This window comes from Erythrolamprus reginae, chromosome 2 (genome assembly GCF_031021105.1).
Source record: "Erythrolamprus reginae isolate rEryReg1 chromosome 2, rEryReg1.hap1, whole genome shotgun sequence".
NCBI classification, from domain to species: domain Eukaryota; kingdom Metazoa; phylum Chordata; class Lepidosauria; order Squamata; family Dipsadidae; genus Erythrolamprus; species Erythrolamprus reginae.
Window position 1 is genome coordinate 301,461,651 of NC_091951.1, and position 11,042 is coordinate 301,472,692.

An 11,042-nucleotide genomic window follows, 5' to 3' on the forward strand; every position below is an offset into this window, starting at 1 on the left:
CTGTTTAAAACATTGAGCTGAATATATTCAAACGGAATACTAATTTATAACTACAGCTAAGAATTAAAATGTAACCAAAAGAATAATTGAATAACAGAGTTGGAAGGGACTTAGGAGGTCTTCTAGTACCGCTCAAGCAGGAAATTCTATGCTATTTCAGACAAATGGCTTTCTGATGTCTTCTTAAAAACCTCCAGTATAGGAGCATCCACAACTTCTGGAGGCAAGTCATTATACTGATTAATTGTTCTAATTGTCAGATTAATAGTTTTGCATCAGGGGTGGATTCCTCCCGGTTCAAACCGATATGCCCGAACTGGCAGCGACCCACTGGTGATGTCATTATGATGTCATGGATCTGGTTCGGCTGTTGCTGGTCCGTAAATGCTGCCATCTTTTTTTTTTGAATTTTATTGTTTTAGTTTTTATTATTTTTTCTTCTGAGCACACACAGAAGCCAAGTTTCTGGCTCTGTGCATGTGTTTGCCATCTTGTTTTCAGCTATTTTTTTTTTTGGCACTGTGCACAAGGCATGCCCACGTAGCACGGGAGGAAGCAAACTGGTAGCAAGGTAAATTAGAACCCACCCCTGTCTTGCATAATGTCTCTATGGCAGTGTTTTTCAATCAGTGTGCCGTGGCACACTAGTGTGCCGCGACACATGGTCAGGTGTGCCATGAAGAAGGAAGCTCAGGTTCCAGTCTTGCAACTTTTTGCTGAGGGCGCGAAGAGCAAAAAGTTGCGAGACCGGAAGCTGAGCTTCCTTCTTTGTGCCTTCCAAGTTTTCCGGCAGCTGCAGCAGAATGAGAGGAAAGAGAGAGAAACAAAAGAGAGAGAGAAGTGACTCTTGATTTAAAGCACATGATAAAAAGCACCCAAAAAATAAGAGAGAAAACCCCCCAGTCTTCACCTGTTTTTGGAAAGAATAAGAGAGAAAAAAACCCCAGCCCTCACCTGTTTTTGGAAATGGTTCAAGAGTGTGCATAGACACACACACACAAGTGGAGTGTGGAGAGAGGGATGGAAAAATAGAGGAGAGTGTCTTAGAGTGTCATTTTGTGTCATTTTGGTTGGTGGTGTGCCCCAGGATTTTGTAAATGTAAAAAATGTGCCGCGGCTCAAAAAAGGTTGAAAATCACTGCTCTATGGTGATATTTCCCCTGAAGAAGGTTTTTCTTTTAATCCACTGAGATGGAGATTTTGAAATAGAGTAGATGTACTGGTTTTCTTCTTTCTTGTTGCATAGATATATTCAACAATTATTCAATTATTAGTTGAATAAGTACAATGATGAATTTCTGCTTAGAAGTTCAGCTGGCAGCCTAAATAGTCAAAGGAATCTCAGAGAAGACAACCATTTCTTAACACAGTGATGGCAAAACAATATATGTTGTAGTAATGATAAAAGTCTTGCCCTACCCTTTTATAATCATATTACAGAATCTTATGGACAATGTGTCAGGATATTTATCATGGTGCACATTTAGTAAATTTTGTTCTTTTCCACCTTTATTCTGCCTTTTCTTCTGGCCTTATTCATATATCCCTTGGGGTCTGTGTCAATGTGTTTGTTGTGTTATAGAACTCTTGTGTAGTGTGAAAATTGTTCAATGTTTTTTAAAAAGCATTTTTCATTTTTAAAGATGAAGAAGTAAATAGAAATTTGATTTCAAAATGACAATGATCAGAAGAAAAATGACGGGAAAGTCACTATGCTAACATTTTCTCGAATCACTATCTACATTTTTAATCACTTACAGTATTAGTTTTCCCTTTTATTTTAACCTTGCATTTGTACCTTCAAGAACTACATTGCATAGTTAAAAGAACAGTAACACTATAGTATCTGTTGAAAGACAGCATATATCATATTAAATGGTAAACCAACTTTGATTTACAGATGTGTGCCAGAAAATCACAGATCGTTTGCTTTGGGTGTTCACATGCTCTTTCTACGAATTTTAGGTAAGTTTAAAGCTTGACAAAAGAGATTTCATGGTAGGAATAATATCAATCCAAGGTCTATAGATTTAAGGGGCAGACCAAATTTGACCAAAAATTTGAGAGTCCTTCTTGATGACATTTTTTTTCTTCAAAGTGCAGGTGAGTAATAGTTTATTACAATATTGCCGTTGTTTTGATCGACTAGATACTATGAGGATTATAGTACAGAGAAAGCTCAATCTGTATAGTCTGGAGGACAGAAGGAAAAGGAGGGACATGATCGAAACATTTAAATATGTTAAAGGGTTAAATAAGGTTCAGGAGGGAAGTGTTTTTAATAGGAAAGTGAACACAAGAACAAGGGGACACAGTCTGAAGTTAGTTGGGGGAAAGATCAAAGGCAACATGAGAAAATATTATTTTACTGAAAGTGTAGTAGATCTTTGGAACAAACTTCCAGCAGACGTGGTTGGTAAATCCACAGTAACTGAATTTAAACATGCCTGGGATAAACATATATCCATTGTAAGATAAAATACAGGAAATAGTATAAAGGCAGGCTAGATGGACCATGAGGTCTTTTTCTGCCATCAGTCTTCTATGTTTCTATGTTTCTATTCAGGTCTTAATTATTATTATTATTGGTGCTGGGGCCACAACAGGCTCCCCAACATGAGTAATGTTGAGATGTCCATCCCCACCCTGGCAATGGCCACCCAGCTCCCTTAGATGAAACACAACCCTGATGTGGCCCTCAATGTAATTGAGTTTGACACTCCTGGTTTAGCTCTTAAAGGGTTAGTGGTGGTGGTGGTGGTGAGAACTAAAAATGGCTAACTTTAAAGCATTTAAAAATGTATGGAAAAATACACTAAATGATTTGTCTACAACTTTAGCAAGGGATTTCTTGTTGAGATTATTTGCATGTTTACATTTATAAATCTCTCTAGATCTTTATTTTATATTTTATATACTGTTCAAAAAATATAGGGAACACTCAAATAATACATCCTAGATCTGAATGAATGAAATATTCTCATTGAAAACTTTGTTCTGTATAAAGTTGAATGTACACAACAGCATGTGAAGTTGATTGTCAATCAGTGTTGCTTCCTAAGTGGACAGTTTGATTTCACAGACGTCTGATTTACTTGGAGTTATATTGTATTGTTTAGGTGTTCCCATTAATTTTTTGAGCAGTGTAGTTTCAGTCATTTGCAGCAGGTATCTTGTTATAATTTTCTTACTCCTTCTTTTGTAGGCACTGTTCCTGGCCCAATCCTTTTTGGTATTTCAATAGACCATTCTTGCACTCTCTGGTCTGTAGATAGATGTGGACGTCAAGGTGCATGTTGGACCTATGACAACACCAAAATGGCATATTTGCTATTTGGAATAAGTAAGTGTTTTCTGTAAAAATGTGCTTATACTTTTATAATTCACCATATTTTTCGGTGTATAAGATGCACTGGAGAATAAGATGCACCTTAGTTTTGGGGAAGCAAAATAGGGAAAAAATAATCTGACTACCAGGTATTCATCTGGTTAGTCCTTAGTCTAGTCAGCTTCAGCACATTAGTTTGCGGGTTTTGAGCCCACATGCTTGTTTTTTATCCCCTGGTTGGGGATGAAAAACAGTTTCTAAAACACTTCACTTCTCTCTCTCTTCAGAGAGAGAAACAATGAGAAAAAGAGGCAAAGGGAAAATTGCTTCATTAGCAAAACACAGAAGATTGCTTCACCCATTAGCACCTTGTTAGGGCTGAAAAAAGGTGGAACATTGTTTGCTTGCAAAGCACAGAAGATGGGTTCACTGTTAACACCTCGTTAGGATTGAAAAAAAAGCTCAGCTGATTGTCAGAGGGAGCAGCAATGAAAAAAATCAGGCAAAGGGAAGATCACTTAGCAAAGCATAGAAGATCGTGTTAGCGCCTTGTTAGGGCTGGAAAAAAGCTTAATGACAGCTACATTTGGAGTATAAGAATCATCCAAATTTTCAACCTTTTTTATGGTGGGGGGAAAGGTGCGTCTTATACTCCAAAAATGCAGTACTTCATTCTCTCATTTCTTTGGTTTGGTATATAAACAAAATATGTGTTAAAACAGTGTTTTCTGATCTTCAATGTCTAAAACATTGTTTTTCAACATTGGCAACATTAAAATAGGTGGACTTCAACTCCCAGAATTCCTCAGCCAACTATGCATGGAGCGGATCAGCAATTTCCTTCTAGAACAGAGTTTCCTGCCTCTTTTTGTAGGCAGAGCATTTCCTCCCTTTAATGGTCTGTAGAGTCACCTAATGACTGTACTTGGGAGAACCACATTAGTGATCAGTGAGCAAGGCAATCATGTGGGCATCTCACTTAATGACTACAATTATTTATAATTGTAATGGGAGTTATAATTACGGTCATACGTTGAGAGCTGCCTGTAGTAGAAATCACCTCACAAGTTGTCTAACTGAACCAATTCAAGTCCATAACTATAATTATTTGAAATGTACATTGAAACAATCTAATATTAAATAATCCCAGGCTGAATGGATCAAACACCAGTTTGGCAGTATTCATCAAAGAAACTGTTAATTGACAGAGATCAGTGGTTATCTAATTTGCAAGTCTTGTTTCTCCAGGCATTTAAACAGTGCAAGCCCAACCTATTTCCATGTGATAAGAATACATATAAAATCTACTAGTATAATGACAGCTTAGAAGGTTGTGTTTTGTTTTCTCTTAAAGCAAGAAGATAAATTAACAGCAATGTTTAATTTTTTTTGTTTAATTTATTTTCACAGGTGGGTGTTCCAAAGCAGTTGCTTTAATTTTTACTATCATAGCATATGTGTTATATAAGCCTCCCCCAGATATTATTGCAGATTCGAAGTCACAAGATCAAACAAGCACTTCAGTACGTCTTTGAATGAGGAACAAACTATTCTTTCTAGAGAAAGTCAAAGAAAAAAAATCTCAGTGATGTCCAATGGCAGCTGTAACTTCTGAGTACCAGCACTGGAGGACTCTGAACAAGTCATTTTATTCTTAAAAAACAACAACACAAATACACTTTTACTTTAAATCCATTTTATTTCAAGATTATATTTACTTCAAAAGAATAGTATGATTTTCATAGTGTAGAATGTCTAAATATTTTAACCAAAAATCAACTTTAGAAACTCATTTAATTGGTTGTAGAAAGATAAGAGATTTCCATGGGACATGAAAGTACTTTGATAAGAAACGTATCTCCAATTTTGGCCTATAAAAGGCAAGTTCAGTCTTTCAATCTAAATGCCACCATCTTGCTGGTTAGAGCTCAGGACACTGAGAGAATTATGGACCAGGATAAAAACAAAATGAAATAAAATTAAATCTGTTAACATGACTACTAACCAAGTAGTTAATAATTTTTCATTTTAAATTATATCTTTATGTATTTTATTTATCTCCCCATTTTTACTCTGGCAAGTACTCAGAAACAGCTTTCAAAATTAATGTCCCAACATCAAAATATCAGATTGGTCAAGTGTCTCTGGAGATTCTCAGTCATCCAGGTCATGGTTGTCTTGTTGTTAGTTGCAAAGTTATATCCAACCCATTGGGACCCCATGGACAACATTCCTCCAGGCCTTCCTGTCCTCTATCATCCTCTGCAGATCATTTAAGCTCACGTCTACTGCTTCAGTGACTCCATCCAGCCACCTCATTCCTGCCATCCCCTTCTTCTTTTGCCCTCAATCTTTCCCTGCATTAGGCTTTTCTCCAGGGAGTTAAATGATTGTCTTAAAGATGCTTTTTCAAGAGGCGACTGACCTTTGTCATTTTTCTTTGAAGATGTTTTGCTTCTCCTCCAAGTGGTGGAATTCCCCACCATCTACTCGGAGCTGAAGAAGCTTCTTGGATAGGAAGCAAAACATCTTAAAAGAAAAAATTGGTCAAGATTAAAAACATTTACTAAAATTAACACTAGCATGTGCACTTAAGCCGTTGAACAATTAATTTTCTAAATGCTGAAAGAATGGTGGCCAAGAATTCCCAAGGAAATACACTGTATAATGTGGAAACAACACAGAAGGGAGGTCCAATTCTACTTGTCACAAAAATTAGAACATAAGAACATAAGAATTCTATATCCAAATCATTAATGAATAAATTAAAAAAGTAAAGGTCCCAATACTGAACCTTGGGGTATACCACTTCTCACTTCTTTCCATCCAGAGAATTGTTCATTTATTGCCACCCTTTGCTTCCTATTATTTAGTCAATTACCAATCCAGGACAAGACCTGTCCTTTAATTCCATGGCAGAAGGGCTTTTTAGTAGCCTTTGGTGAGGGACTTTGTCAAAAGCCTTTTGAAAGTCAAGATATACAATATCAATTGGGTCCCCTTTATCTATGTATTTATTTATACCCTCAAAGAATTCTAACAACTTAGTAAGACATGATTTGCCTTTGCAGAACCAATATTGATTTTCTTTCAGCAATGCCTGTTTTTCTATCTGCCCAGTAATTTTATCTTTAATAATAGTTTCCATCACTTTGCCTGGACCTGAGCTTAAACTGACTGGTCTATAATTTCCTGGATCACCTCTGGATCCTTTCTTGAAGATCGGGGTTACATTTGCCTCCCTCCAATCCTCAGGTACAGTGCCTGATCTTAGAGAGAAATTATGTATTTTAGCTAGAAGTTCAGCACTTTCACACTTGAGTCCCTTGAGAACTCTAGGGTGGATGTCATCTGGACCCGGCAATTTGTTGACATTTAGTTTAGTAAGGCATGCAAGAACATCCTCCTTGTTTATATCTATCTAGTTTTAATTCCCTCTCTGAGAAAGCTAATTTGGTGGCAGGCAACTGTTTTCTATCCCCCTCAGTGAAAACAGGCAAAGAAGTCATTTAGCCTCTCAGCAATCTCCTTGTCTTCTCTGATTATCTCCTTCTGACCATTGTCATCAAGTGGCCCAACTGTTTTTCTGGTTGGGTTCCTGCCTCTGATGTAGTTAAAACATTTTTGTTATTATTTTTAATATTCTTTGCTATATGCTCGTCAAAATATCTCTTGGCTTTCCTGATTATCGCCTTGCATTTAGTCTGCCAGAGTTTGTTATCCTTCCTGTTCTCCTCAATAGGAAGAGCCTTCCATTTCTTAAATGAATTTTTCTTCTTTCCAATAACCTCCTTTACTTCATTCGTAAGCCATACTGGTATCCTCTTGGACTTTCCAGTCCTCTTTCTTCTTTTAGGAATACATTTTAGTTCAGTCTGTTGTAACTTATTTTTAAACAGTTTCCAAGCATTTTGGAGGGATTTGACTTTTTTTTACTCTTTTAGTTTCTTCTTTACTATTTTCCTCATTTGGTGAAATTCCCTCTGTGAAAGTTTAAGGTCTCTGTGTTTGTTTTCACTGACAATTTGCTATCCGTGGTTAAGTTAAAGGTTATTGTGTTGTGATCGCTGGTTCCTATGGGCTGGGTTACAAAGACATCATGAATCAGATCCTGTGCATTAGTTAAAACCAAGTCCAGGATCCCCTTTCCCCAGCTCAAGGGAATGATCAGCTAACATGTTGAAGAACCTTGTCACTTTCATGGGTAGAACAAGAATTTACCCAATCTATTCGGGGATAGTTGAAGTCCCCCATTACAACTACCCTATTTCTTTTTGAGGCTTCCTTAAATTCATTTTCCAAATAGCAATTTGCCTCTGGAGTTTGGTTGGGAGGGCGATAGCAGATCCCTAATGTCAGATTAGTTTTCTGTTCTGAGATTTTTATCCACAATGTTTCTGTGGGTGAGTTTGAATTTTCTTGAATTTCAAGTTCATGAGATTCTAACTCCCCATGTATGTACACCACCACCATTTCTCCCTATCCTGTCCATCCTATACAGTTTGTAACCTGGAATTTTTGTGTCCCATTGATTTTCATCTGTCCACCAGGTTTCTGTTATGCCAATAATTTCAATATTATTTTCTTTCACAAAGCATTCCAATTTCCCCATTTTTGCTTGAAGGCTTCTAGCATTCATGTACAGACATTTATATGTAATTTTCTGGTTCACTTTCAACTTTGTAGATTTTTGCTGTAGAATTTGTAGATGTCCTACCATGTCCTTCTGCTCGACTATTACAATTTAGTTTTCCTGTTGACTCATCAATGTGTGCATAACTTCCATCCTCCATATTTGGCAGTGCGCCTTCTTGAACTGGAAGCTGCCCAGCTCCTATCGACTTGCCCCTAGAGATCAGTTTAAAAGCTGCTCTGAAACCTTTTTAATATTAATCGCCAGCAGTCTGGTTCCATTATGGTTCAAGTGTAACCCCTCCCTTTTGTACAGGTGTGGCTTGTCCCAAAATGTTTCCCAGTTCCTAATGAATCTAAAAATTGTCCCTTTTGTGATAGGACAGTAGTCCTAAAATCTGTAGGATTAGGGGCAACAATGTCAACACTTTGGGAGGTTGAATAAAAAAAACTCCAAGGTCCCTCCCAACTCTGTTATTCTATTATTTTAAATTGTGCCTGGCAATAAATAATTGGCTCTATGAAGATATTTTGATATAGGTATCATATAATGCTAATTGTCAAAAGCCTAGTTGTCAAGATTTTTTTGCTCCAAATGCAATTTCTGGATATTTTTCAGAGGAAGGTCCACATTAAGTATATGGAGATAGTCACAATAGGATATAATCAAGGTATGGATAACCATCATGAACTTCGACTGGTTCAGAACACATCCCAGTTTATATATTAGGTATAATTATTCAGAGTTTACCTCAACTACCATTTACCGGAGTGGCGCAGCAGGTATAGTGCTGTACTGCAGACCACTGAAGCTGACTTGTAGATCTGAAGGTCAGCGGTTCAAATCTCATCACCAGCTCAAGGTTGACTCAGCCTTCCATCCTTCCGAGGTAGGTAAAATGAGGACCCGGATTGTGGGGGCAATATGCTGGCTCTGTTAAAAAAGTGCTATTGCTAACATGTTGTAAGCTGCCCTGAGTCTAAGGAGAAGGATGGCATAAAAATCAAATAAATAAATAAATAAATAAATAAATAAATAAATAAATAAATAAATAAATAAATAAATAAATAAATAAATAAATAAATAAATAAATAAATAAATAAATAAATAAATAAATAAATAAATAAATAAATAAATAAATAAATAAATAAATAAATAAATAAATAAATAAATAAATAAATAAATAAATAAATAAATAAATGCATAAATGCATAAATGCATAAATGCATAAATGCATAAATGCATAAATGCATAAATACATAAATACATAAATACATAAATACATAAATACATAAACAAATAAATAAACAAATACATAAATAAATAAATAATCCAATGATAACTGAGAATCAAAGATTATTCTCAGACAGAAAACCTAGGAAGTGGAACTCCATCTGAAAGATGCTGAAACTCAATCCCCACATACATTTTTCTATTTACCAACAATATCACCATTTCCTCCAAGTTTTACTTCAGTATATTTTTCCTCATTCAACCCTCTTGTATCCTTAGAGTTGGGTGAGATGGATGAGGATAGTTTAGGTTTGTCAGCATGACACACTCTTTTAAAATTTCAGCTGAATTTTCCCAAGAAGGAATCCTGGGAAACAGCAAAGATTGTCAGCCCTAGTCTTGAGCAATAATCCTCTGACACTACATCCTAGCCATGGGCTGGCACTACTAGGGCTACTATAAATGATGCCTTCATTGCTCAGTCCTGCCAGGCAGTTTAAATGGATATCATGAGATTCAAGAAGTCCAGCAGTTTATACTATTCCCTTTCAGTTTCTGACATAAGTCATCTACCAAGGGAACCAGTGTAGTTTCCTTACCGTGATCAACTGAAAGACTAATTCATGTAGAGGCAAAAAATTAGTATCATTCACACCTATCTTCTTGTTCACTTTTCTCAAAATTAGAATATTTGAGAATAACCTATAATTGTACAGATCTTTCGTGTAAAGGAATGTTCTAATTAGTAAAATAATTATTACTTCCTCTTGCAAAGAGATACAGATCACTTCCTTTAAAGATTGATACATTTAATCAATCAAGGAGAAGTCCAGCATTATTATAGCAAATTTAATCATCTGGAAGCACAAATTACAGATTGCACTATTGCTAGGTTACCGCCCTAAGGTCTGCCCTAAAGCTGGTATGAAAACGGAGACTGATCTAATCAACTTGGTTCACTAAGAACAAGGGGAGTAGCCCACACTGAGACAATAACTGTCTCACCACACTCAGAAATCGAAACTGGAGTTCTCCAGCATTATTCAAAATGCCCTTGGACCATTTCCAAGGACTTGATGATCTGTAACTAAGAATTTCAGCGCTGAGGTATTAATTTCAACACTCATAGCATTTCAAGTATTCCCTTGATTGATAAATGTCAAGTGACATTTTGGCCTAAATCTATAAGAAATCTCTGGTTGGTGGTATTGCAAGAGACCACTGTTATTTGCATTTATGAAGCCTGAAATACTACCCTGCTGTAATGTTCATGTACTGATTCTGTTTCATGTTGTTATCCGAGAATAGTTTGGATTGTCAATAGCAAATGGACATTGTAAGTAAGACTTTTGAATGGCAGTTTTAACCACAACATGTAAACAAGGTACCAGATCAGGGAAAGCAGCTATAATCATTCTCTCTCTCTCTTTTCTCTCTCTCTCTCTTTCTCCCTACCTACTCTCACTCTCCTGTGTATATGTGTATGACTGTGTATGCCTTTGACTTCTGCATAGAAATGTGATACTGCACTTTTCAAATTGCATTGGAGCTCCCCCTTATGATTTAGAAAAGGTACTTAATTTTGTTCCAAAAACCATTCTTTTAAAAGTTACTTACTTGAAAGCAGCGGACATATTTTAATTTTTTTTTGTATATTTGCTTTGTATATTTTTCTATGGAGACTATTTTTTTCTGTGTTTTAAACACCTTTAGTTTAGAATATTTAAATTTCATAAGTTTTTGGAAATATAGTTATAAATAATGACATAGATAATAATTTATCAAATTTGCATGCTGCCCAATTCTCAATTACTGTGAATATTGAATAGAAGGAATATCGTAGCATCT

The 11,042-nt window shown here is 36.0% G+C and overlaps 1 protein-coding gene across 1 annotated transcript in view; it reads left to right on the forward strand.

The window, feature by feature from the left end:
• The window catches only part of SLCO4C1 (solute carrier organic anion transporter family member 4C1), a 43,023-nt gene extending 37,691 nt beyond the window's left edge, over window positions 1-5,332 (forward strand). The window contains exons 11-13 of the mRNA XM_070742977.1: window positions 1,901-1,965; window positions 3,206-3,343; window positions 4,739-5,332. Of these exons, the coding sequence (XP_070599078.1) occupies window positions 1,901-1,965; window positions 3,206-3,343; window positions 4,739-4,863 (328 nt within the window). The 3' untranslated portion in view covers window positions 4,864-5,332. The remainder of the gene's footprint in view (window positions 1-1,900; window positions 1,966-3,205; window positions 3,344-4,738) is intronic.
• Window positions 5,333-11,042: the final 5,710 nt, after the last annotated feature.